This window comes from Trachypithecus francoisi, unplaced genomic scaffold (genome assembly GCF_009764315.1).
Source record: "Trachypithecus francoisi isolate TF-2019V2 unplaced genomic scaffold, Tfra_2.0 Lachesis_group10, whole genome shotgun sequence".
In the NCBI taxonomy this organism is placed as follows: domain Eukaryota; kingdom Metazoa; phylum Chordata; class Mammalia; order Primates; family Cercopithecidae; genus Trachypithecus; species Trachypithecus francoisi.
This window is the reverse complement of record NW_022681455.1, coordinates 3,061,393-3,083,213: the sequence shown is the minus strand read 5'-3', so window position 1 is coordinate 3,083,213 and position 21,821 is coordinate 3,061,393. Positions and strand designations below refer to the sequence as shown.

The 21,821-nt window shown below is 51.6% G+C and overlaps 2 protein-coding genes across 2 annotated transcripts in view; one reads left to right on the top strand and one right to left on the bottom strand.

Moving 5' to 3' along the window:
* SLC22A23 (solute carrier family 22 member 23) overlaps positions 1-8,925 on the top strand; it is a 190,703-nt gene extending 181,778 nt beyond the window's left edge. The window contains 1 exon segment of the mRNA XM_033216068.1: positions 4,478-8,925. Within this exon segment, the coding sequence (XP_033071959.1) occupies positions 4,478-4,835 (358 nt within the window). The 3' untranslated portion in view covers positions 4,836-8,925.
* Positions 8,926-9,849: 924 nt separating this feature from the next.
* On the bottom strand, positions 9,850-19,343 carry PSMG4 (proteasome assembly chaperone 4). Its single transcript, XM_033216074.1, is given in 5 exon segments — positions 9,850-10,308; positions 13,594-13,612; positions 13,615-13,712; positions 14,166-14,241; positions 19,045-19,343. Coding segments are annotated over 5 exon segments (489 nt in total). The 5' UTR covers positions 19,219-19,343; the 3' UTR covers positions 9,850-10,186.
* Positions 19,344-21,821: the final 2,478 nt, after the last annotated feature.

The window sequence follows — 21,821 nt, the reverse complement described above, 5'->3', positions numbered from 1 at the left end:
GACGGCATCCTACCCAGGTAGCCTGTGGGAGCTCGGCTGAGCCAGCATAGGTGAACCTCACAGCGCGAGCACTGGACAGAGCTGAGGGACCCGGCGCCATGAGTAGTGAGACTGAAAGGGAGAGGACAGGATGAAGAGGTGGGGCCCCCAGGATCTGTGCATCACCTTGCAGGCAGGAGGGAGCCACTGGAGGACTCTGAGCAGCCAGGTGACATGATTAGCTCTGTGTTCTAGGAAAATTGGTTTGGCAATAGTGAGGAAACAAAGTCCAGGGGGTGCAGAAGATGCAGCAGGGAGGAGCGCAGACCCAGGCGGCCTGGAGTGGACGCCCTGAGGACTTGGTCATGGCTGGACAGGAAGCAGCTGGGAAAGGGAAGAATCCAGCAACTCTTTATCCCCTAGGACTGCAAGCCTGGCAAGGCTGCCCCTGGGCCTATGGTGGATGCAGATAGGTGGACTGCAACCTACAGAGAGGCGGCCATTTCTACATTAGAGGGAGAGAAGGGAGAGAGAAGTGTCTTCTATTTTTTGTTATAAAACAGGACAAAACTCCCCAACACACACACACACACGCGCACACACACACACAATATCACCATGCTTCCATTGCGTTCTGAGAAAAGGCTCCGAAGCTGCGATTCTTCCTGGGGTTATTAGCATAGACCTGTGTATGTCTGGTTTACGAGGGCCACCTGGGAACCCTAGGACTCCCATCCTCCCTGCCCAGGTCACCCCTGCCCAAGCCTCCTCCATTCACATCCCCCCTGTCAACCCAGGTCATCCTGAGAGGGTCTGTGGGAGCAGGCATCAGTTCACAAAGGCAGGGATGCTCTCCGGGTCTGAGCAGCAAAGCCTGAGAAGGCCCCAGCACAAGGGAGCTTCTCCTCAGTGCTGCTCAGTGCCACAGCGGGCAGAGCAGAGCAGAAACCCTGGCCGCAGGTGGCGGGGGAAAGGGGAGTCATGGCTGGTCTCTTAGTTCCTGGAAAGAAGAGGCAAGGCCTGGGCGCCTGCCCAGAACTAAAAGCTTTGGAGATTTGTAGCAGCAGGGAGACCAGCCCCCACAACAGGAAGTTTTGTTGTTTTGAAAAAAAAAAAACAAAAAAAATACAGCTTTATTGAGGCATAATTTACAGAACCATAAAATTCATCCATTTTAAGTAAACAATTCGATGACTTTTAGTAAACTGACAGCGCCATGCGACCATTGCCACAATGCAGTTATAGGACATTTCTTTCTCCCCACAAAATCCCCTTGTCCTCCTCTGAAGTCCATCCCTACTCCCAGTCCAAGCTACCACGAATCTGCTTTCTGCCTCTACACATTTGCCTTTTTTTTTTGGAGACAGAGTCTTGCTCTGTCGCCCAGGCTAGAGTGCAATGGCACGTACTCAGCTCAGTGCAACCTCCGCCTCCCAGGTTCAAGCGATTCTCCTGTCTCAGCCTCCTGAGTAGCTGGGATTACAGGCTCCTGCCACCGCACCCAGCTAATTTTTCTATTTCAGTAGAGATGGAGTTTCACCATGTTGGCCAGGCTGGTCTTGAACTCCTGACCTCAGGTGATCTGCCCACCTCAGCCTCTCAAAGTGCTGGGATTCCAAGCCTTTTTGACTTTCATATAAATGGATTTATACAATCAGTTAGCACAATGTTTTTGAGTCCATGTTGTAGCACATGTCAGTACTTCATTCCTTTTTATGGCTGAGTAATATTCCATTTTATATGATGGGCTGCATTTTGTTTTTCTGTTCACCAGTTGATGGCCATTTGTGTGCTGTCAATTTTTTTTTTTTTTTTTAATAGAGATGGGGTGTTACTGCCTATACTGGTCTCAAATGCCTGGCCTCAAGTGATCCTCCCGCCTTGGCCTCCCAAAGTGCTGGGATTACAGACGTGAGCCACCGTGTCTGGCCTGCCCATCTTTTTACTGGATTTTCTGTCTTCTTTTTGAGTTGTAAGAGTTGCGTGGTGGGTCATGCCTCGGTCAGGAGACCGAGACCATCCTGGCTAACACGGTGAAACCCCATCTCTACTAAACATACAAAAAATTAGCCAGGCATGGTAGCATGCGCCTATAGTCCCAGCTACTCGGGGGACTGAGCCAGGAGAATTGCTTGAACCCAGAAGGCGGAGCTTGCAGTGAGCCGAGATGGTGCCACTGCACTCCAGCCTGTGCGACACTATCAAAAAAAAAAAGTCTAGTTACAAGTCCTTTATCTGATAAGTGCTTCACGAATATTTTCTCCCAGTCTGTGGTGAAAATTTTCTTAAACATGTATCTTTTGAAGGGTAGGAGTTTCTAATCCTAATGAAGTCCTATTGATCAGCTTCAGCTTTTTCTTTTATGGATCCCACTTTTGATGTTATGTGTGAGAAATCTTGGCCTAACACAAGCGCATAAAGCTTTTCTCGTTTTCTTCTAGAAGCGTTATAGTTTGAGCTAAGTTAAGCACTTAGATTGTATTATCCACTTTGAGTTCATTTTTTTACATGATGCGAAGGGTCAACAGCATTCTTTTGCATGTGAATATCCTGTTGTCCCAGCACCACCTGCTGAAAAATCTATCCCTTCCTCCTCACTGGATTTGCCTCCATCTACAGTCAGTTGACCATAAATGTGAAGGTTAGTTTCTGAACTCCCAGTTCTGTTCCATTGATATATGGAATATTCTGTTCTATTGGAATATTCTGTTCTATATGGAATACTCTGTTCTGATATGGATATATTCTGTTCTATTGATGTATACACCAATACCAAACTGCCTTAAGTCGTATGGCTTTATAGTTTTGAAACTGGGAAGGCAAGCCTTCTAATTTTGTTCTTTTCCAAAACTGTTTTTGACTACTCTGAGGCCTTTGCATTTCCACATAAATTTTAGGACCGGCTCACTGTTTTCTCAACAACAACAACAAAAAAAGTCACCTGGAATTTTCATAGGGATTATGTGGAACGTATAGATTAATTTGGGAAAAATTACCATCTTTACAATATTGAGTCTTCTAATTCATGAACATGGAATGTCACTCCATTTATTTTTATCTTTTTAACTTTCAGCAATGTTTTCTCTTTTTCAGCATACAAGTCTTGCATTCCTTTTGTTATTTCTAAACATTTTATTCATTGGATGTTAGTGTGAATGGAATTTTCTTAACTTTATTTTGGGTGTTTTGTTGCTAGCATGTAGACATATAATTGACTTTTATATGTTGATCTTGTATCTTGTGACCTTGTAGGACAGTCTTGTGATGAGTTAGAAGCTATCTATAGTGCCAACCAAGAGAACCACAGACTGGTCAAGAGCTGGAGTTATATACCTGCCTCCTACCTGTTGCAGGGACCTCCCTTTCAGCCCACTCAGCCTCAGCAGTTCCAAGGACAAAGGTCTCTTCACTTCAGGGAGTGCCTAACAATTGAGCAGCCCCACTAGAAAGCTTCCCCAAACCAAAGGACCACTCTTCCCGCTGCCCCGGGGCCTGGCAGACAACTCCGCTCCCCGTTCCTCGAGACAAGGCCACCTCTGCCTGCCTGCTTCAATGAGGCCCCAGAACTGGGGACCAGGCAGCCCTCTCTAGCCTGGCCTGTCACCTGAGCGCCACGGTCCCATTGCAGCCTGGCACAGCACTGCTTTCTCAGGGGCCACAGAACACCTTTGTCCCAGTAATGTGTTTTTAGGTCAAAGTGGAGAGGTTTGAGGGACAGGGGTTTTCTAAGTGTTGTGTATCTACTAATCCCTGGGACTCTTGGCCGCTCCCGTACAAGGCAGGGAGTGGAGATCAATGGCTGGCCTTCTGGACTTCTGGAGCTCAGTCCTGAGCTCAGAGCTGCAGTGAGTTCTTCTCTGCCAGTGCACAGCTTCATTTGAAGGACCCTTCAGGCACAGTCCTCAGAGAAGGGACCGTTCCCACTGGTGGTACGCAATCAATTTTAGGAGACACGGGGGCCATCCACTCACAGTGAGGACATTACTCTTTTAAAGTATCTTGCTATCTCTCCAGTTATGACAAAGAAAAAGTCTCTGTTCGTGCTGGTATGTCCTTAGTACCCTCTTTAACCCTTGGTAATCCCCCAGGCCTTGGGGAAATGGCCTAATTTCGTTACCTTTTATTTTTCCTTGTATATTACTTATGGCAAGTAATACCGGCTTCCCATTTACAGTATTATATAAAGCTGCCTTTCAAAATAAAGTTCTCATGGTCCCCCAGCCCTGAAAAAACAATAAAAATAGGAAACAGATTACAGAAAAAGATCATGTAAGTAAAAGCTTTTGAACTGATGAGGAAAAATGTCACTGCCTCAGAGTGGCCCTGAACAGATACAGCCAGGGTGCAGGTGATATGAGATGTGTGAGATCGGGGTACACCGGGCAGTGCCCAGGGCAGCAGGGCCGCTGCAGAGGCGGCTTCCTGGTCCACCCCGAGCTTTTCCAGGATCCAGCCATTAGGCCACGGCAGCTCACCCAGTGCTTCCCTCCTCCTGCAGGTGCGGTGGGCTGGGGCTGGTGCTGGCCAGCGCGGGCTTCGGCATGCTGACGGCACCCATCATCGAGCTGCACAACCAGAAAGGCTACTTCCTGCACCACATCATCTTTGCCTGCTGCACGCTCATCTGCATCATCTGCATCCTCCTGCTGCCCGAGAGCAGGGACCAGAACCTGCCTGAGAACATTTCCAACGGGGAGCACTACACGCGCCAGCCGCTGCTGCCGCACAAGAAGGGGGAGCAGCCACTGCTGCTCACCAACGCCGAGCTCAAGGACTACTCGGGCCTCCACGATGCCGCAGCCTCGGGTGACACACTGCCCGAGGGTGCCACCGCCAATGGCATGAAGGCCATGTAGCCTGGCGTGCAGAACCCGGGGCTCAAGGGTTTGGGGCCGCTCGGGCACAGGTTTACAGACCAGGGACCGAACGCGTGGCCGGCGGGGGAAAGCGGCCCCACCCAAGCCGAGCCTCTCAAGGCTGTGGGGAAATCCTGTCTTTCCAAAAGTCCAAGGAGCACGGGTCGGAGGAGACGAACTCTTTGGAAATAACCCTTCAAAGACTTTCTTTTCTGCCATTAAATGTTTGTATTTATTTTGGTCATTTTTACGATAAGCACTTTATTCCCTCCCCCTCACTGATCACAAATGGAATCACCTCTTTCGGCAGCGAGATGCAGTCACTCTGGGAAGATGCCGCAGTGACCATGGTCGCGGCCGGTCCCTTTTGGGAGACGGGACACGGCTCCTCGCAACACCCAGGAGCCCCCCAGGCTGCCTGCCTGTGTGCAGAGGCAGGACAGGACCGTGGAGTGTTTCCAGGACTGCATTTTAGACAGAGTGAAATGTACATGAATTTGGCTTTTGCTAGAGAGTCTGTGTACGGTTTTTTAAGGTCCTTTTTCCCTTTCTGTTTGCAAGGTAAGAGCTTCTCTTCCGTGTGCAGGGAAAGCAGCTCACAGACGCCATTAAAACCAGCTTCATCTTTCCTTCAGGATCATCCTTTTGTACTTGATGCTGGACGCTCTTGGAGAAAAAGCTTAAACATTTCACCAGAAATCTTAATTGAGCGGCGGTCATATCACCACAGCTTTGTGAGTACACAGCTAACAGACGCGTCGAGGCCTGAGATGTGCTCGTTTTTATTCCTCCTCTCCCAGACTGGCTCCAGCAGAAAAGCCCCCCGTGCACAGCCAGCTCTTGTGCCAGCACTACTTGAAAACACGGCCACTTTCTAAGCTACAAACAATGAGAAAATAACTCGAAAAGATGGCAGAGGCAAATCCACAGAAGGGGGGCCTGCCCTCCACACGCGCCCGTCACCCACACCAGGAAGATCACCAGCTTGGACGGCCGCCACCTCAGACAGCACTCCAGGGAGCACCCGCAGGAGCTGGGCCCCTCACGCCTGCCTTCCTGGGCCAGCTTCCTGCTTGTAGACACTCGCTTAGCGCAGAGGCGGGGCTTCTGGCAGGGAGCGGAGATTCCTCACAGGTGAGTCCAGATGACCTCCAGCCTCTCAAAGGCATCAAGACAAATTGAAAGAAAGCAATATCTCACCAAAGCTCAACGCTGCCCCTGCCCCGACCTCCAAGGGTTTCTTCGTGTTCCTCGTTTCACCCCAGAAAGTAAAGGTTTCCTCTTGGCACTTTCGGAGGAAATTTGTAGGACACCCAAGGCCACTAAGAGGCAGCCTCCTTGGCAAGGGCAGGCACCACTTTGTAGCAACTTGGGCACCAGCTTTTCTGGACAGCCTGGCTTCTTACTGGGATTGTCCAACTCATCCCTTCTTGAGGCGTGTCTTTGCCATGGACTGTGTCCTTCCAGGGAAACTGTGGTCTCGGGCCTGGGTGAGACAATGAAGTGACTTCCAACTGACATTGCTAGAATTCGCAGGGCAGAAAAGGGGTTGACCTTCTCCCCTTCCAGCTTTCCACCTGGCCTGCTGTTTGCCGTCTCCGCCCCTGTCTCCTCCACACGCGGTCCACACATCAGTAGGCGCCTGGTGATGTGTAAAGACACAGCAAGGGGCAAGCAGACTCATGGCCACGTGTTTCCAGTGGCTGGACCACGCCGACACCTGGGATCTTGAGGTACCCAGGAAGGGAGGCTGTCTGGCCGGCCTCTCCCCCACCTCCACTTGCAACACGTCCAGCTCATCCTCATCTTCCCTCTTTTTTAAAGTCACGTTTCCATGTTTCAACATTAGTTTGCATTCACCTTTACAAAGGCCTTTCTTTAGATCTGTGCAGCCTTTGCGTGCCAAACTTGTGAAATTCCTTTTACCTTTTTTGGAGTACTTGCTACAAAGCCACCTGTCAACAAACCCCCGTTACGTACAGAATAGGACCTGTCCAGTAGCCAGGCCCGTAGGCAGTTGGGGAAGGTGGGAAGGATCCAGCGAGGCCCCTGAGCCTGCACCTGGACAGGTGTATGTCTGCACCCATCACCCCCAGCACCAGGCCACCCTGCAGTCCAGTCCACTTACTGTACTGCGTTGCGGAAGGATTTGCTAAGTAATGAAAGTTGCAAGCAGTCTCACACTGGTTGTGTAAATCTTTTTTTTTTTTTCGGAAATTGAAGCTATAGAGTGCTGCCTGAAATCTCTAGGAAGGTGGTGGCAAGGGACAGCACTCACACTCTTCTGGTCATGGTCTCTGATCTCCACCTCAAATGACAATAAAAAACTGGTCCAACGAAGACAGTCCTCAGCACTTCAGCCATCAGGACTAATCTATCAGTGACTGGAAAAGAGGCTAGCTCTGAGGCCTGGGCTCCTGGGACCAGAGTCCAGCGGGTGTGAGTGAGGCTGACTTGCCGACGGCCAGCAGGTGATGTCTCTCAGCCGGCAAGGCGGTCCCACACTGTCCTCCCACGGCAGCCTCAGGAGGAGGCTGGGAGCCTGTTCTGTGGCAGCTTCAGCCCAGGGATATCTGAAGCTGTCGAGGAACACCTTTATGAAATGTTGCCCGAGCAGCAACACTTCCCGGTGAGCACAGCCCCAGGAAATCTGGTACCAAGTGAGCAAGGCGGCAGGGCCCAGCCAAGCCCACTTTGCGACTGGGCCCGCCTGGCTCTGCAGGGGAGGCTGCTACGGCTGCTCACTTCCCAGCACCGTCTGTGCTGCTCGAACCCCAGTCCTGTTCCCTTCCTGGCTAATAGGGAGACCCTTCTCAGGCACCCACTGTTTCAACTTGACCCTCCCACCCCCTGCTCCTCCACACACCCCTGCGTTCTGCTAGCCTACCCTGTCAGCCTTTCAATAAACGTGATGCACAAATGTGGACACCTGAGATGAAGCTGAACATTTCTTCACTTTGTTCTTTTCCTGAAGTCAAACTCTTATCACATACTCTAATGATTACCCCCCAAGAGAAACAGGAAAAAGGTTGAAATGCTTTTGTTTGCTGAGAGTAAGAGCACCTGCATCTGGAAGACGGGCTTCCCCTGGTCACAAACCCCGTGCTAAGTTGGTTTGGCTACAGAACAGAAAGAAAACAAAACCAACCTCGTAGGGGAAGTATCGCACTCAGACGCCACCACCTCCTAGAGCCAAATGAGCGATCCCGAACGGGAAGTACCACAGGTGGACCTGTGACATCATACCGCCCGGCCGCAGCTGTCGCATGTCCTCCTGTCTAGAAGGCACCACCTCACTTTCATGTACCGTGTGTTTTGGAAAATCAGTATGGTGTGTCATGTCTAGTGGCGAACACCTCCCTCCCTCTGTCCTTGAGGTTGTAATATAAAAACTGTGTTTCTGTACGTGTGGGTGGGGCTTCTCTGACGGTGCTCGTTCATAGCACAAGCTTACGCTGAGTTCTGAACTCGTTCATAGCACAAGCTTACGCTGAGTTCTGAACTCGTTCACAGCTGCCTGTCTGCATGGTGTCACATCTGTTGTACCTTTGGGGAAAATTTGTATGTAAATGTACAGAAATAAAAATGTTGCCCCATTAACAGATTTCCTCTGGAATGTCTTCCCTACCTCACCTGATGGTATCCAACGAAGGGCATTTCACTACCAGTAACGATGAGTAATAAAATCCTCTGTGTTCATTCAGACCTCGCTGCGTCACTACTTTCAATGCCTCTGTAAGCTGTGTCTTCACTCGCCCCCAGGTAGGTGGAGGGAGGCCTCTCACTCTGCTTCGGGTCCTGGTCTTAAAGGTAGTCAGAGGCAGAGGCTGGATTAAACACAAACTGTTTACCAAGTGCCACTCTCAGACCACCTGAGAGATGGGGGCCATCAGTAAAATTAAGAGGAATTTTTTTCCCTTGTTCGTTTATGTTCTGCTGATCCATGGCCTGAAGGTTCCTAGAGACGTCAAGAAATGAGTATCTTACACTGTGATTCTGTGAGGAAAGACTGGTAACCCAAAACTCTTCTCTAATGTAGTATTTTTTAATGAAAATGACAATATTTCTTTAATAAAGTATTTATACCAAACTCTTCTCTCCATAGCCCTGATTTTGTGTCACTCACTATTATATTCCTAGAGGTGTCCACTCAGCTTTGCAAGCTGTGATGAGGCTGGCCGGGGCCTCGAGGTTAGCACGGAAAGTCTGCAAAGGAGGGAAGCACCTGGAACCACAGACTCACTTCTCTGACGCGCCTTTCCCTCCTGGCCAGGGTCACCACCTTCACTTGCCTGCTGCCGGCTCAGCACAAGACTTTTGCCTCTGGATGAACAAAAAGGGTTCCAATGGACCCCAAAGATTAGAAAGTTCTTTGCCAGTGGTCCTCAATCTTGCCTGCACAGAGGCACCAGGGGAGCTTTCAATCCTGCCAAAGCCTGGGCCCCAGCCCATCTGAACCTCTGGAGAAGGCCCAAGACTGGAACCCACTTCAAGTGGTAGGATTAAAGATTAAAGGCTAAGGAGTACAAATGACCAAAGCAGGTACCTGAGGTCCTCTGGATTTGGGATAGAAGACAGGGGAGAAGGGAAGATGATGAAATAACAGGAAGAGCAAGAAGGACCTGAAGCCTTTGAATCCATAAAAAGGAAGGAGATAAAACCATAATTGACATCTAACTGCCATGGTACTTATAGTTTGCAAAGCGTTTCTATCTACCTACTTAATCCTAACAAGAACCCATCAAGGTGGGGATTACTCCAACTTTATAAGTGAGGAGACAGAGCCTAGAGAAGTCAGACTTCACAAGACCACAAATGTAGTAATGGGGCAATGTAGGGAGGTGCTCAAATGTAGGCCCAAGAGAGAACACAGCAAAAAAAGAGTGCCCAGAGGAGGGGTTTAGGGAGAACATAGCAAGAAGAGAAGTGCCCTGGGGTTTCACTGCAATGAGAAAGAGATAGATGCATCAATTCACAAGACAGAATTCTAAGGAATGCACACACAAACCTAAAGCATATTTACACATCACTTTAATTCTAACAGGATGCATATGAGACAGTCATGTCTGGTTGAAACTCTTAGATTACAGCCTTCAATCCCAACAGAAATCTCATTTCGTCCCTCTATCACTCACAGCCAAATGAGGACATGTGTACTGTCCACTTTGCCTCTCCTTCACCAGGTGGGTCAGTATGAGCCTTTTGGCCCACACACTGCTGAGAAGGAAGCTCAAAAGATTAGCCCCTTAAAAACAAAACGGGAACGCGGCCTGACGACAAACTGAAATTCAATCCATTTATTTACATGTACATTGTACATAAGTTAACAAATTCTCACTTCTGCCACTCAGCTAGAACTTTTCAGGGAAAGCCTCCATCTCTTCCTTGATCCTGTTTTCTACAAGTAATGCGAAGTTACTGTCTGTGTTTTGAAGGTTATAGCTGACAAACACCTGTTTGTTGGTCTTCCTGGCTAAAAAGAGAAAACACATTGATACAGCCACTCCTGAAATACTGCAGACCCCGTGTTCCTCACACCCACAAGCAGCTGCGAAATGCTCAGAAAGAGGATGGGGTTGTAGGGAGAGAAGAAAGCTCTAATCTCCATGCTTCTCTTCAGACAGGTGCTGCAAAGGCAGACGAGTCACTCAGGCCTCTCCCAGTCTCTCCACCAGACCGGGGGTTCTGAAGGGCAGGCCCCACCTCAGCAGCCTCCCTGGAACTTGTTCGAGAGGCAGCTCCTGGGCCCCACCCAGGCCTCCTGACCCAGAAAGCCAGGATGTGGGGCCGGCTGTCTGCGGGAACAGCCCTGCAGGTGCCTGCACTGCTTAAGAACCTCTGCGCTACACAGAGGCGTTTCTGGTGTTTTGATTTTTTCTGGCGAACACGGTGAAACCCCGTCTCTACTAAAAAATACAAAAAAACTAGCCGGGCGAGGTGGCGGGCGCCTGTGGTCCCAGCTACTCGGGAGGCTGAGGCAGGAGAATGGCGTAAACCCGGGAGGCGGAGCTTGCAGTGAGCTGAGATCCGGCCACTGCACTCCAGCCTGGGCGACAGAGCCAGACTCCGTCTCAAAAAAAAAAAAAAAAAAAATTTTTAAACACAAAAAATAAAGTATTTAAAATAAAATTAAAGTTCTCCTTCAGCACCACCCCACCCCTAACCAGTTCCACCTCCCTCCCTCCTACATTTCCATGCATTTGCATACATGTGTACACACACAAACATATTCGTGTGTGTGTGTGTGTGTGCGCGCGCATATACAGATAGGCATATGGACACACGTAATTTTCTACTGAATGTAAATTTTAGTCTCTTTCTACAGAATCGATCATAAATAGTTGAGGTGCGCACTGGGTCAACTGCAAAAATCAAGTAGAGTCACATACCCAGCATCTGAAAGCCGATATCCTGAAAACAAGTGGGCAAGAAGGCTACGGCAGTTCCACGCTGCTTGCCCCACTGCGGGGCCTCCTCCTTTAGCCTCACCCACACGCAGGGCCAGTGCAGTACTACTCACCCCTGGAGAGGCACTGACCCGCCCCCACCTCAACATACGGTAACCATGTACTGAGCCTCATCACCAAAAGGCAGAAAGGTGGTGCAGTGAGGCTGAGGGGCACCAGGCCACCTGCACCATTACTAAAGGCCGACTTAGAACACACGTCACGGGATCTCATCTGGGCGTCACAGGATCTCATCTGGGCGGCAATTCTGTCCTTTCAGTTGCTGCTGTCTGAGCTATGGTCCCACCAAGAACCCTGAGAGGCAGTGTGGCTGGGGGCACAGGCGCAGGCACAGGCCCCACCGTGGCCTGGAAACCTCTTCCAGCTTTGTTTGTAAATTGAGAAAGGGTAGAGCCCAGGACCCCAAAGGCCTGTTTTCAGCTGTATAAGCTGTGTGATCTTTAGGGCTGGAAGGGTCTTGGGCATTATTTAACTGACTGTCCTTACAAGGCAGCCAATGTACCTATGAGAAAGCAAGAAGGCGCGCACAGCCTCTGCCTGAGGACAGCTGCTGAATTGTATGGTATGTGTTTACATCTCGGGAAATCTTTTTTTTTTTTTTATTAAAAAAAGGAATGTGTCTGGACAAAGGCAGCTGTTCGGTTATTCCAAGAGCCGGTGTTTAAAGAACAGCTTACAGTACTTAGCACAGAGCCTCCCACCAGTGGGCTGGGTGCAGTGTGCCCCCGAGGCAGACAGCTATGCCCAGTTATCTGCTCAACCCTGTGGGGAGTGAGGAAGCCTCTTAGGCTTCCCCTACCATGAGAAAGGGACCAAACTCATCCTTTCCTAGCTGCGTTAGGCAGGCTGGGACCACTCAGGTAGAGGGTGACATGAAGGCAGGCAGTGTGGTAGGAAGCTGGGGCTCACCAAGGCTGGCCAGGAGGAGCCCAGAAGCCACACCCTCTCCCAGGGGCAGGAACATCCCCTTTTCCCCAAGGAGGCCCCCTGCGATTCCCCTTTCCCCCAAGGAGGCCCCCTGCGATTCCCCTTTCCCCCAAGGAGGCCCCCTGCGATTCCAACTGCTCTAACTGCAGAGATAGGACTTCCGGGGAACAAAGGTGTGTCTGGAGGCACTGTCCCCCTCAGACCCAAGCTGTGCCCTCCAGAGCCATAGGAGGTTGGGTCCCCTTGGCCACACCAACTCCTGCGATGCTTCCAGAGCTACTGAGAACCCCCGAGGCCTTCTCTTTCCCTACTTGCTTTCATCTCTCATGTAAGATACTAATTCAGGACACCTCTCCCTTTCCATTGTAGTGCATTCATAGTGCACTTTCAACTTTAGGGCCCAGACCCAGGCTGGAGACAACTGACACAGCACAGGACTTTGCTGGAAAAGCCCTTCTTGGTCTGAGCTCTGCAGCACCAGTCCCTTCAGAGATGCTGGAAGCCACAGCACCCCCTGACTTGCCAAGATACGGAGAACCCCTCTTTTTTGCATAGAGATACTAGGCCTCCATCTCATAGATATTCTGGGGCCGAATTTACCTTATTGATATAGAAGTTATTCACGGCCTGCAAGACACGCTCACATCACCTTCTCCATTGGAGTGTGTCTTGGCAATCCCAGCCCGCTTTCTGTCTGTATAAATATGAATACCTTCCTGAGCCTTCTCCCGCCAGGCATGGGCACACAGTAACCTGTTCCACGTAAGTGTGCTACCCCTTCCATAGTCACAAACACAAAGTGATGCAGAGACACAAAAGAGGGCTTTTACCTTCATGTGGCTCAGAAAAAAAAGATGTAAACACAAAGAGGGAAGGATGGCAAGTGGGAAATCGGGGCGAAAGCTAAGCAGGAATTCTATCTTCTTTGCAACTTTTCTGAAAATTTTAAATTACTTGCTAGTTAAAAATTACCAAAGTAACTTACAAGTCAGGTCTCTCCCTCCAAGGGAGAGAAAAAGAATCCTGCGAGTTCCTGAAACGCTGACCTGTGCCCTCCCTGACCTCTGTCCTGTCCAAGCACTGCCATGGGCCTGCTAGTGACACTCCACCCTGCTCTGCCTTCCCCCGGGCCACGTGCCACGCTGTTCGTGTGCATTTGCCTCGGTGTGACTGACCCAGAGGTTCCTGCTTGTCAGGGACCAGCTCCTTCGCTGCCTGAGACACAGAGAGGCTCCGTGACTAACTCCAGAGCTGAAGCAGCTGGGCCTGCTGGAGAACGCCAGGCCTGGGCAGGAGATAGGCATCCTGTGCATACTGGCCACAGGCACTGGGGCTGGGGGTCGTAGAGCACATGGAATCCTTACCTGGCCCACAGGAAATATGTGTTGGGGTGTGGGAGGCGTAGAGCCTTCAACCTCATGACCTTTGCTTAATCCCCACTCTACGCCACATTCACAGGCCAGGCCAGTCTTCCCTCCGAGCCCTGAGGAGCATCACACTGTGAGTGAAGGACAGTCCTTCCTGCACAGAGGTGACACCTGCTCTACCAGCTGCACTGACTCCTCCAAAGGCCCAGGAGGCTACCTTGAGCCACTGCCCACAGGGGCTGTGGGCACTTCTCACTCTCTTCTCCCAGGAGGAGGTGATGCACTTACAGAAGGGAACTAAATCAGCTCATGGACTCAAGGACACAGCCGAGGACAAAGTGGGAGTCCTTTGGGAACAGGCCAGCTCTGGGACGGTGGTGGTGACAGGCAAGCATGGACGTGCCCTTTAAAGAAGACCCAGCGTGCAAGGGTCTGTGCTTCCCAGCAGCGATGAGGTGACGGTTCTTAGCATGAAGATTCTTTACTGCCAGAGGGACTTGCTTCATGCTTCCGTCAAAGACTGGGGCTCCCACCTGGCTGGCCACGCAGCACCAGCTATGGGTACGTACCTAGGCGCTGGGCGAGGCCAGTAGAGGTCGTGTCGGAAGTGTCTCCGAGAAGGGAGGTAGACACGGGGATGGAGTCCTAGAAGAAAAGCAAAGGGCACACTGCAGCTTCTCCACCCACCGCAGGCCAGCCACACTTCTGGCTTCGGGGCTTCTGATTCTTCACGAGGATGGCAGTGGCAGAGTCTGAGAGGACAGACACAGGTGCCAAGGGAAAGAGGGGGTGGCGTTCATCAACAACCAAGTAGGTGGACCCCATGTCGCATACGAGGTCGGTAGAGTTGGAAAAGATGAAGTTGGAACCACAGTGCTGTTAATAAGTTCTAGGACCAGTTTCACACGAAGGGCTCGTTCTAGTGTCTGAAACTCCAAAGCATGCTGAAAGGCAACATTACAACCAAAAGGGAAGCAAACAAGATCATTAAGGCCACAGCAAGAAGAAAGTGACTCACAGTCTGGGCCCCTGTGCCCTGGTGCCTCGGGCCCCACAGCAGCTGGCTCAGAGGCAGGACGCCTAATCTCCCCATCTCAGCCTGTGAGGGAGCATGCTGCGCCAGCCCCTGCGGGCTCCTCGGCGTCGGCGAGTGCCCTGTGACTTTGAGAAAGGGCACCAGCCACCAGCATCCAAACAGGGAAAATAACAACATCTGAACATGCTTGGCCAACCTCATTTTGGACAAGAAGCAATAAGGTGAAATAAGCAGTACAAACGATGCCCAGATCAACAAACGGGCCCTTCGGAGATGTGGAGTAACCTGGTCCCAATGACTTGGGGAGTAATCTCTCACCAGTAGAAATGTCTAGCTAGTCCCGTAATCCCAGCACTTTGGGAGCCTATGGAGGGAGGACTGCTTGAGACCAGGAGTTGGAGACTCACCTGGGCAATGAAGTGAGCCCCTGTCTCTACATTTTTATTCAAAAAAAAAAAAAAAGTAAAATAAAGTAAAAAGGTCTAAAGGTCTAGCTTAATAGAAAAAAAAATAGAAAAAAAAAAAAACTTATTGGTAATATGGCCAAATTGCTTTTATCAAAATAGCAGATTTCTAGGAGAAGCAGCCTGGCTACAGAGGTCTGAGAATCTTGGGAAGTGGCAAGATTTACGGAGGTACAGAGACTTTGGGGTTTGGTCCCCCTGCCACCCCAACTGTCCTAGCGGGGACAAGTGAACTGAACAAACAGCTACGGCGTGCCGGACAGTATGGCAGGGCACAGAGCACAGACGCTGCTCATTTCCTAAAGGTTCAAAGCCACTTCCACAAAAGGCAGTAAAAGGCAGGAGATCAAAAAACATAGGAGAAGAATGAAAGCATTTACTGTATGCTTTTCATTAAAAACGATACAAAAATATGATTTAATGAGCCTGCTGTTTACAGATTCCTCAAGTTCAACATTTAGCTGCATGGTAACAGTATTTACAGTTAAACCTTCTAGAAAACAGAAAATCCTTTTTCTACCAAAAGTAAAATGTAAAGCCCCATCGTGTTACCCTTCATAGTTCCTAACTTCCAAAACCGCACTAGGATGGTGGTCTCCCAGCACATGCATACCCAGAGAGTTTTCCTGCAGCTGAAGCACCACCTTCCACTCCTAGAAGCCAGCTGGGGGGTCCAAGAATCCCTGCAGGCAGGGGCCCAGGTCCCAGGCCAGCTTCCCTCAAGCTGGTAGGACTTAGTGTCACTAGCCCTGCAGCCTCTCTGGGCACCAAAAATCCCTGCTCAACCCAAGGTCGGCCAGCTCGGGTTGCAGGGTGTCTGTCCTCTACAGTCTTACACGTGGGAGTTTAGGGAAGCGGGAGGGAGGAGACCTCACAGACTGTCTGGTGCCATTCTCCGCGCGTGGGCTGGCAAAATTCCTGAGAAGGGCCAGACAGTAACTAGTTCAGGCTTTATGGGTTACAAAGTCTCTATTACAACCACTCAGCCCTGCCACCAAAGTACAAGAGCTCCACAGACTCTCCCTGCGTGGACGGGAGATGGAGGGCCAGCCCCCGGGTCACAGGAACCTGGGGCTTCCTGCCTTCCGCTATGGCCTGCACCTCTCTTCCCTGGCTGGCTCCGCCCTCTGCCCCTGGAAAGAACATCCAGGCACACTGTGGCCAGCGAGTGGGACTGGACTTCTCACAGGTCAGGTAACTCAATCAGTCCCGTTCCTTTTCCTGCCTGGCCTTGCTGGAGGTGCACTTTCCAGATGAGAAAACACACCCCACTGGGAGCTGTGACCACCATGGGACTGAGTGACCAAAGCCAGCCACAGGAGGAGCCTACTTATTCCACACTCACCAGCCCAAACCAGCACTGCACAAAGGGGCTCAAGGCAGTGACACCAGAGCTGACCAGGGCCCAAAGCCTTGCCCACTATGACCAAAGACTTGGGATAAGGAAAGAATGCGAGGTGGCACAGAGCACAGAGCCCCACCCATCACCCCGGTCCCCCAGGCCTCTTCCGCTGCCGCCTGCTCAAAGGCCCACTGTCAGGACCCTCCAGAAAAGAAAAAGATAAAAAAGGAAACACTGAGGAAAAGACAAGCAAGAAAGGAATCAGATGCCATCTCCTTCCTGAGGTCTCTCCGGGCGCTGCTGTGCACAGCGAAAGGGCTCGCGCAGGACTTCCCGCCCCCAGCACCCTCAGTCATCACTGCCTCACTGGCTTCAGAAGAGTCTCGCTGAGGGGGCCTCACTCATTTATTCCACCGGGACTTAGAGAGTGGTGCATCAGGAGCTAGAGATGCACGTGCTCACCCTGGGCAAGCAGACAAACCTCACCACGAAACAATCCACGGCTGAGAGGGAGCCAACACGGCTGGGAGACCAGCATTGCCAAGCTGGAGGACAGACAGGAGCCCTAAGAGGCAACAGAGCCCGAAGGTCACTGGAGTCCTTGGGTGCTCTGAGTTCACCTCATGAAAGGTTTTGAGCAGAGAAATGAAAATATCCAACTTAAGTCTTAAAACTATCATTCTGTTGCACTGGTTACAAGGCAGTGTTGTGGCTTGAATTGTGTCCCCGCAAAAAATATGTTGAAGTCCTAACCTCTGGGTACCTGTGAACGTGACCTTGTTTGGAAACAGGGTTTCTGCAGATGTAATTAAGATGTAATGCGCCGGGCGCGGTGGCTCAAGCCTGTAATCCCAGCACTTTGGGAGGCCGAGGCGGGCGGATCACAAGGTCAGGAGATCGAGACCATCCTGGCTAACACGGTGAAACCCTGTCTCTACTAAAAAATACAAAAAACTAGCCCGGCGAGGTGGCGGGCGCCTGTAGTCCCAGCTACTCGGGAGGCTGAGGCAGGAGAATGGCATGAACCCGGGAGGCGGAGCTTGCAGTGAGCTGACATCTGGCCAGTGCACTCCAGCTTGGGTGACAGAGCGAGACTCCGTCTCAAAAAAAAAAAAAAAAAAAAAAAAGATGTAATTTAGGCCGGGCACGGCGGATCACACCTATAATCCCAGCACTTTAGGATAAAGATTAGCATAAAGATTCTTTACTTCCAGAGGGACTTGCTTCCCTTTGGGAGGCAGAGGCGGGCGGATCACGAGGTCAGAAGTTCAAGATCAGCCTGGCCAACATAATGAAACCTCAGCTCTACTAAAAATACAAAAATTAGCCCGGTGTGATGGCTCGCACCTGTAATCCCAGCTACTCGGGAGGCTGAGGCAGAATTGCTTGAACCCGGGAGGCAGAGGTTGCAGTGAGCTGAGATCACGCCATTGCACTCCAGCCTGGACGACAGAGCAAGCCTTCGTCTCAAAAGAAAAAAAAGAAGATGTAATTTAAGACAAGGTTATACTGGAGTAGAGTAGGCCCTTAATCCAACATTACTGATGTCCTTATGAGAAAAGAGTCGGGCTCACTTTGGGAGACTGAAGAAGGAGGATCATCACTTGCGGCCAGGAGTTCAAGAACAGCCTGGGCAAAACAGTGAGACCCCATCTCTACAAAAAAGACAATTAGCCAGGTACGGTGGCACATGTCTGTAGTCCTAGCTACTCGGGAGGCTGAGGAAGGAGGATCACTTGAGCCCAGGAGTTTGAGGTGACAGTGAGCTATAATAATGCCACCGTACCCCAGCCTGGGTGGCAGAGAGAGACCTTGTCTACAGAACTTTGAGAATAAACCTCTGTTGTTTTAAGCCACGCGGTCTGTGGCACTTTCTTACAGCAGCCTCAGGAAACCAGGGGAAACCAGGCGGCGACGCGCAAAGCCGGAAAGGCGGGAGAGGAGGGGAAATGGTAATGTCCCAGGCTTGGCCCAGCGTGGCAGGGTGAAGGAGGTGAGGGCGGCTTGGGTTTTGTTTGCTTTGACTGGCGGCAGTGCCTAGGGACTAAACGCGTGGAGTGCTGAGAAAGAGGAGTGTGAAGAAAGAGGAATGAAGGACGACTGCGAGGCTCCGAGCGCACAGCCAGCAGGATGCAGCTGCCATCACAGCGCCGGGCAGGCGGAGGAGGGGGCAGGCTTGGGGAACAGGGCCTGATGTGTGCCTGATGTGTGCGAAATGCCTGAGACAGCAGGTGGAGACGCAGGAGTCCCCAAAATATGGTCAGCGTGCTCAAAATCCATACGGCACCAGAGCTACGAGGTAGACGCGTCCCCCAGCGCGCGTGTGGCGAGGAGGGGCCCAGGACATTCCGATCTCCAGAGACCAGAGCCGGACGCAGCTGCGGGCGGCGGGACAGGGAGAAGGGCTCGGAGCCGGCGCGCAGCTCCCGGGGTGGTGCAGGCCCGGGCGCCCGCGGGTTCCCTAAGACACCCCGCGGGAGGGCTTCGGGGGTGTCGGGCGCCCTGTGGACCCAAGAGAGGCCTGGGGGGCGGCAGCTCGCACAGGCTCCGCGCCCCCGCCCCCGCCCCCGCCCAGCCGCCCGCACCCTTGGCCGCCCGGCACTCACGTAGCGGCTGCACATGGCCACGGCCAGGTTGCGCAGGTGCGGCGTGGCCCCCACCCACAGGAACAGCGAGTCCGTCAGCCGCATGACGTGGAAGTGGACCAGCTGCTCCCACAGCCTGGCGCTGAAGTTGTGCAGGGAGACGTCCCCGCCGGCGGCGGCAACCAGCCCCTCCATGCCGCCCGGCGGCTCCCGACCCACAGCGCAGGCACCGGGTCCTCACCGCCGCCGGCCCAGCCAGACCCGATGGAGCGAGCACCGAGTCACCGAGCGCGCTTTCGCTTTCGGCCCCGGAGGGGCGTGGTCGGGGAGGTGCGGGGATGAGGGGCGTGGTCGGGGAGGGGCGGGGATGAGGGGCGTGGTCGAGGCGGGGCGGCTGCGGGCCTTGCGCTGAGTAGCTGTCCCTGGCGGTCCTGCCGGCCTCTCCCGCACTGCAGCACCTCTCTAGACTGGGAAAACCCACTTTAGTCGCAGAGTCCGACAGTGACGTCTAGAAGCCCACGGGTGCCCAGCAGAACTCGCCCTCCCACACCCTAATTATTATTGACGTGGGGCATTCAAGGGCTGAAGCCAGCCGCACGGTCCTCCCAGGCGGTGACACTTCGCCCTACAGACTTTCACTTTTAATTAGTTCTTTTTTTTTTTTTTTTTTGAGGCGGAGTCTCGCTCTGTCACCCGGCTGGAGTGCAGTGGCCGGATCTCAGCTCACTGCAAGCTCCGCCTCCCGGGTTCACGCCGTTCTCCTGCCTCAGCCTCCCGAGTAGCTGGGACTACAGGCGCCCGCCACTTCGCCCGGCTAGTTTTTTTGTATTTTTAGTAGAGATGGGGTTTCACCGTGTTAGCCAGGATGGTCTCGATCTCCTGACCTCGTGATCCGCCCGTCTCGGCCTCCCAAAGTGCTGGGATTACAGGCTTGAGCCACCGCGCCCGGCCCTTTAATTAGTTCTTTAAGCACTCTGAAAACGGCCACCTTCCGTCCCACCTCCTCCTCCTAGCAGCCCTTTAACTCCAGGGAGGCTTCGACTGTACCTAGCCCTAATTAAGAATGGCAACGGTATTGGGAGAAAGCCTTTAGAAAGGAAAATTGTGTCAACTAAGTTGGCAGGAGGATGAGCAGGCACCCTTTTGGACGCCGAGCCCCGAGCTGCAGTCATGTACATGGCCTCGGGCTACCCCTTTAACCTCTCTGAGACTCAGTTTCCTCATCTGCAAAATGCAAATAAGAACAGGAGCCTTTCCGAGACGTGGAAAGGAATGGCCAGAGAGTTTCATGGGAAGCACCATGAATCATCCCATTGTCATACCTATCGAGAGACCCTCAGTAAGGGAGGCTTCAATGGGTTAAGAGAGAAGGTGGTGAAAGAAAACAGCCCATTTTGTCAGATTCTGTTACAACTGACTTTAGGGATTTAACTTGGAACTATCAAAGGTCTGCTTTTTAAACCTCTAATAGAGCTAATTGAAATTTAAAAGGACATTTTCCATAGTTTCGTTCTATTCGCTAATTATCGATGATTCAATAATACAGTTAATTTTCAGGTCAATATTTTAACAGCTTTATTAAAATGTGATTAACATACAATAACTGCACGCATACAAAGTGTACAGATTGAAGTCTTGACACATATTATAACCAGTGAAATCATCATCACAATCCACAGACTGAACGCATCCAGTACCCCTCCTGCCCTCCGTAATCACTCCTGCCCCCAACCACTGATCTGCTTCCGGCCACATAGATTAGCTTGCATTTTCCGGAGTTTTATATCAGCGGAATCACAGTTTTTGTCCGGCTTCGTTCCTTCATCATGATTATCTTGGGTTCATCTGCGTGCGTGTCAATAGCTTGTGTCCTTGTATTGCTTAGCAGTGCTCCAGTGTATGGCTACACCATGGTTGTTTATCCCTTTACATTGTGATCTGAGGGACCAAAATAGATGGCTCTTCGTCAGCTAGGCGGACCCCAAGATTAAGGAGACAAAGCTACCTACCGGTGGAGAGTTCGAGGCCTGGCTGGCATGGCAAATTTCTAAGTCTGGATTGTAAGGATGATTTCACTGGCTATACCTTTGTCAAAACCTCAGTGCTCCTCTCTCTCTAGCTTTGCTCTGTCACTGCTGGGGAAACACACAGGAGAGGGTCACAGCCAGTCATGCCCAACCTCAGCGGCCCCAGAACACTGCCCTGCAGCCGCTAGACAGCGTCCTCTCTTACTCCCCTTGACTATGCTCCCCAGGCCCCGAGCTGACCCAAACCCAGGTTGAGCAGATGCCCTTGTTTCTGATGGTATGAAGAAAATAGAGGTGAGAAGGCCGGATCTTCCCAGCTCCTGGTCCCTCTCCTAAAACGCTTGTCTTCATTGGACCCTATCTTTCCTCCTGCCCTCTCTGTGATGGTGAAAGATAAAGATGTCCCTCCTTGAATGGCGTAAACCCAGGAGGCGGAGCTTGCAGTGAGCTGAGATCCGGCCACTGCACTCCAGCCTGGGCGACAGAGCGAGACTCCGTCTCAAAAAAAAAAAAAAAAAAGATGTCCCTCCTTGCACTGATGCACTGAAGGTCAATCCATCCACCTGTGCTCTGACCCTGTCCTTTCATGTCCTCAAGAACCTCCCTCATTATCTGTGATGGCGTCTCCAAAGAGCCTGCATGTGCCACCTAGGTCCACTTCAAGAAAGGACTTGTCCCAACTGCTAGAAATCCTACCTTCTGCCGTGGCCTCCTTCAGAACCTGCACACCCTCCCCAGGGCAGCCCATATCCAATAACTGATGGAGGCAGA